The sequence below is a fragment of the Xenopus laevis genome, chromosome 3L, assembly GCF_017654675.1.
Source record: "Xenopus laevis strain J_2021 chromosome 3L, Xenopus_laevis_v10.1, whole genome shotgun sequence".
NCBI classification, from domain to species: Eukaryota; Metazoa; Chordata; class Amphibia; order Anura; family Pipidae; genus Xenopus; species Xenopus laevis.
In genome coordinates this window covers 160,655,333-160,661,385 of record NC_054375.1, presented here as the reverse complement: position 1 = coordinate 160,661,385, position 6,053 = coordinate 160,655,333, and the positions used below count along the sequence as shown (strand labels likewise).

The following is a 6,053-nucleotide window of genomic DNA, read 5'->3' as shown; positions in this document are numbered from 1 at the left end:
AGGGGACAGTGGGGTTCCTGACTGATGTACAATATCAATATATGTGTGAGATACAGATCATTATCCCCAAGGTTTGGGGGTGCAGGAGTATAGAGGGACAGTGGGGTTCCTGACTGATTTACAATATCAATATATGTGTGAGATACAGATCATTATCCCAAGGTTTGGGGGTGCAGGAGTATAGAGGGGCATTGGGGTTCCTGACTGATGTACAATATCAATATATGTGTGAGATACAGATCATTATCCCAAGGTTTGGGGGTGCAGGAGTATAGAGGGACAGTGGGGTTCCTGACTGATGTACAATATCAATATATGTGTGAGATACAGATCATTATCCCAAGGTTTGGGGGTACAGGAGTATAGAGGGACAGTGTGGTTCCTGACTGATGTACAATATCAATATATGTGTGAGATACAGATCATTATCCCAAGGTTTGGGGGTACAGGAGTATAGAGGGACAGTGGGGTTCCTGACTGATGTACAATATCAATATATGTGTGAGATACAGATCATTATCCCAAGGTTTGGGGGTGCAGGAGTATAGAGGGACAGTGGGGTTCCTGACTGATGTACAATATCAATATATGTGTGAGATACAGATCATTATCCCAAAGTTTGGGGGTGCAGGAGTATAGAGGGACAGTGGGGTTCCTGACTGATGTACAATATCAATATATGTGTGAGATACAGATCATTATCCCAAGGTTTGGGGGTGCAGGAGTATAGAGGGACAGTGGGGTTCCTGACAGATGTACAATATCAATATATGTGTGAGATACAGATCATTATCCCAAGGTTTGGGGGTGCAGGAGTATAGAGGGGCATTGGGGTTCCTGACTGATGTACAATATCAATATATGTGTGAGATACAGATCATTATCCCAAGGTTTGGGGGTGCAGGAGTATAGAGGGACAGTGGGGTTCCTGACTGATGTACAATATCAATATATGTGTGAGATACAGATCATTATCCCAAGGTTTGGGGGTACAGGAGTATAGAGGGACAGTGTGGTTCCTGACTGATGTACAATATCAATATATGTGTGAGATACAGATCATTATCCCAAGGTTTGGGGGTACAGGAGTATAGAGGGACAGTGGGGTTCCTGACTGATGTACAATATCAATATATGTGTGAGATACAGATCATTATCCCAAGGTTTGGGGGTGCAGGAGTATAGAGGGACAGTGGGGTTCCTGACTGATGTACAATATCAATATATGTGTGAGATACAGATCATTATCCCAAAGTTTGGGGGTGCAGGAGTATAGAGGGACAGTGGGGTTCCTGACTGATGTACAATATCAATATATGTGTGAGATACAGATCATTATCCCAAGGTTTGGGGGTGCAGGAGTATAGAGGGACAGTGGGGTTCCTGACAGATGTACAATATCAATATATGTGTGAGATACAGATCATTATCCCAAGGTTTGGGGGTGCAGGATTATAGAGGAACAGTGGGGTTCCTGACTGATGTACAATATCAATATATGTGTGAGATACAGATCATTATCCCAAGGTTTGGGGGTGCAGGAGTATAGAGGGACAGTGGGGTTCCTGACTGATGTACAATATCAATATATGTGTGAGATACAGATCATTATCCCAAGGTTTGGGGGTGCAGGAGTATAGAGGAACAGTGGGGTTCCTGACTGATGTACAATATCAATATATGTGTGAGATACAGATCATTATCCCAAGGTTTGGGGGTGCAGGAGTATAGAGGGACAGTGGGGTTCCTGACTGATGTACAATATCAATATATGTGTGAGATACAGATCATTATCCCAAGGTTTGGGGGTGCAGGAGTATAGAGGGACAGTGGGGTTCCTGACTGATGTACAATATCACTATATGTGTGACATACAGATCATTATCCCAAGGTTTGGGGGTACAGGAGTATAGAGGGACAGTGGGGTTCCTGACTGATGTACAATATCAATATATGTGTGAGATACAGATCATTACCCCAAGGTTTGGGGGTGCAGGAGTATAGAGGGAACAGTGGGGTTCCTGACTGATGTACAATATCACTATATGTGTGAGATACAAATAATTATCTTCAGTTGGGGCCTTATGGCTCTTCAATGCATATAAATAATGGGGAGGCTATAGAAAGACCCCAAAACATTTATTCACTTCATCAATAAATATTTTATTCCACATTTATCTTTATAAATCCCATATCCCCAAATAAGAATCTTCTAAAAAAATCTCTAGGTAACATGAAAATCATTTCTAATAACATTCATGGGAAATACCAGTCAGCATGGGGACATTTTCTCTCCCACTCCCTCCAGGTATGTAAGGGAACTACGGCATCCAATAATGGACAAACCTCCAGTGTTTCATTCTCTTTCCCATGAGCCCCCATGATGCTGACTGGTATTGAGGATCATTAAAAGATTTTCTATACACAGTTGACACGGTAACATTAGTATTAACATTAGTCTATTTATAATAATAACAGAACAGAGGGAGTTATAAATAATAAGAAAAAGGACTAAAACAATGAAGCTATAAGAATATACTGTATAATGACACATGGATCATCTCGAGGGGGGGTATCTGAGATTAGCAAGTTACATGTGAGAAATGGGGGTTATAACTCAATGGCAAAGAGGGGAGCGTGAGCAGGACACAGACAGGACCCCAGTATTTGCTACATTACCTGACATTTTAGGGTTAGGTTCAACTCTGAGATTGGGTTTCCAAAGGCCTAATTAATGATTCTCACCCAGGTATTATTCCATACACCAAATGCAGCATGGAGGGGCTCAGTGAATGTGACAGTGAAGGTGTGTAAGTGTCTGATTGGCTCACTCAGCTCATAAAAGGACAGATGTCCGGCCTCATAATCTAGTGAGATTCTGATTCTCCTGCAGGAAGGGACGTGGGGTAACTTGGTTTCTTTCCTCTTATATCTCACAGAATACTTATTATCCCATCTGTACAATCCCCAGGACTTATCATTATCCCCAAGGAAGGAATCGTACCCTCCCCTCTCTATACTGGGATAGGCTATCCCTACCCCCCAGCCTCCTAATTTACTGCCTTCCACTTCCCAGTGGTGTTGCCCAGAGGTGAATCTCTTGGTGCTTAAGGCCTGAGGATAACGCAGAAATCTTCCTGGAGTTTGTGGGTGACCGTGGTCTGTCCTTGAATAGGATATTGATTTTCTGTCCCCCGACACAGATACATATTTCCCCAGTGTGTCTACATCTAGTAACATGTCTGTAGCTTCATATCCATAGATATTTGCTTTAATTCCAGTTCCAATGCTGGCTAGGGCTCTAATTAATGTGTCTAAGATTAGATCCATGTCTAGATCTTCTACAGAAGGAACTTTTATATCACCAGTCTCTTTGCCCTCTCTATATTCCCACTCAGATCTACAAAAGTCCGCTCCATCTGATTCCTTTTCCTGTAGGACAGTGAGTGGATCTGCCATGTTGCACAGCTCCTCAATGTGACTGATCTTCCTGGACAGCTCGTCCTTCTTCATTTCCAGCTGCTGGATTAGCTCACAAAGTTGAAGGGAAAGCTCATCTTTCTGCCTGGAGATGTCACTCTGAAGTCTCTTCTCGAGGGCTTCCAGCTGTTCTCTGATGACTCTAAACAGGGCAGTGACTCTTTCTGTCTCACTGGCTGCTTTTTCTTCCACCTGTCTCCAATGCTCCAGCAGCCTCTGGGCTTCTCTCTCAGTCTCCTCTCTCTCTGGGCTCAGTTTCTCCAGAATTCTCCTCAGTTTCTCTTTCTTCTTTTCAGAGGCCTCACTCAACAGCTCCATCCTATGCCCCTTGTGCTCACCGGCCAGACAGCAGGACACACAGATACAGACACCATCCTTACAGCAGTAATACTCCAGAATCTTATGGTGTACAGAGCATTTTTTGTTGCCCAGGGGAGTTGTGGGTTCCATTAAGATGTGTTCTGCTGACTTGCTGTGCACCCTCACATGGTCAACACACAGAGAAGCCTCACAGTTCAGACAGGATTTTGCAGCAGGTACGGAAGAGTGAATACAATAAGTGCAGAAGATCCCAGTTCCATCCTGTTCTGGTTGAGTAGAAAAGAACAGCTCTGCTAAGTTTCCCAGAGTTGTGTTCTTCTTCAGGGCTGGGCGCTCCCCAAATATTTCTCTGCATTCAGGACAGGAATAATCCCCAGATTCCTCCTGGGTATTCAACAGCCTCCCAATGCAGTCCTGGCAGAAGTTATGGCCACACAGCAGGGTTACAGGGTCTGTATAAATATTTAGGCAGATAGAGCAATTCATCTCGTCTCTCAGATTAGCAGCCGACATTGTTAAAGGTAGGAACAAAAAAACAAAACTGATAATTGTTTCTGTGAAATTGCAGTTTTACCGCACCCCACCCAAACCCACTGACCAAGGAGACTTCCTCTTCACTTTTCCTCATTCTATTATCTATCAACTCTATACATCCCATGAGTTCCTAGCCAACAACATTATTAGTTATTTTCACTACATAAGAAGTATAAAGGAAACATAAAATAATTAAATAACTATATAATAATCATATAATGTTTTATTAAATCTGATATTATTATATGATGATTTGTCTTTCAACTCTTGGTCTGCCCCTATTCTCACTTGTATCCTGTTTAAATTCCTGGGTCAGATCATGGGGCTCAGATCATGGGGTCAGATCATGGGGTCAGCTTCCTCAGTAGCCATTTTACTTACAGAAAATGTTTGTAACTGATGCCTGTGAAGGTGGTGAGGTTGGGGGGGTCAGTTGCAGTGCACACTTGGCCCCTCTGAAGAGTTTCAGGAGGGCATCGGCGCCAAGTTGTTATGCTGCAGGGTCTGTTGGTGTTGAGATTAGTAAGAAAAGCTGAGAATTTTATCAGATACAAGGTGGGCAATAAAGCAGCAAAAAAAGAAATCAGACAAGCTAAAATGGAGATGGAAAAGGGTATTGCAGCGAGGAGAAATTAATCCAAAATGATTCTTCAAATATATACAGTAAATAATAAAAAAAGAAGCAGGAAGAGGTGGGACACTTAGTACCAGAGTGAGGTCAATTGGTTGATAAGAACAGGGAAAAAGCTGAGATTCTAAACTGTTATTTTTTTTATCTGTTTACACAATTGATTAACCAGCTAACAAAGGTTTTGTTCTTCATAGTTCCAATTCTAGTTATACAAATAATGATGTAGGGGTCACTCAGGAGGAAATTCAAAAGAGACTAGAACATGGAAAGATAAACAAAGGTATTGGACTGGATGGTAATTATCCCAGGGTACTAAACAAGCTTAGCTCTATGATTGCCAATTCACTTAGCTACTTGGTGCTTGGGGTTTTCCGATAAATAGGTGTTTCAGTACTTTGGGGCAAATTCAATAAGCGCCGAAGCGGCGAACGCTAGCGTTACTTCGCTAGCGTTTGGCATTTTCGTTACTGCGCAAATTCACTAACGAACGCTGGAGTAGATTCGCTAGTGTTACTTCGCACCCTTACGCCTGCCGAATTATCGCTACGGACGTAACTACGCAAATTCACTAACGCGCGCAGTGTACTGAACGCTACCTTTTACGCTAGACTTCCTTCGCCACCTCAGACCAGGCGAAGCGCAATAGAGTAGATAGGGATTGCTTCAAAAAAAGTCAAAACGCTTGCGTGTTTTCTACATTATGGCTGATAGGCTGAAAAAGATCGCAATCGAATTTTTTGGGGCTCTCCTCCTTCCCCCCTACATTTCCTGACTCATGGCAACTTACCTAGACAGTGGGCACATGTGTAGGGCAAAATAAAATTTTTATTTGATGATTTGAAGGTTTTCTAGGCATTTGTAGTGCTGATACGTATTCCTCCATTGAAATTTGAATTTGGCGCCGTATGCAAATTAACCATCGCTAGCGTAACTTCGCTTCGCTTAGCGAATCAACGCTATCGCAACTTCGCAACCTTACGCTACCCCTGAGCGCAACTTCGGATTTTAGTGAATTTGCGAAGCGCTGGCGAAACTACGCCTGGCGAAGTGTGGCGAAGTGCGGCGAAGTTACGCCTGGCGCAACTAC

General features: G+C 43.0%; 1 protein-coding gene across 1 annotated transcript; it reads right to left on the bottom strand.

The window, feature by feature from the left end:
- Positions 1–2,091: 2,091 nt before the first annotated feature.
- Positions 2,092–4,314, bottom strand: LOC108710687 (E3 ubiquitin-protein ligase TRIM7). The gene has a single exon (XM_018251802.1). It carries the CDS (start codon positions 4,312–4,314, stop codon positions 2,728–2,730), a length of 1,587 nt encoding a protein of 528 aa, XP_018107291.1. The 3' UTR covers positions 2,092–2,727.
- Positions 4,315–6,053: the final 1,739 nt, after the last annotated feature.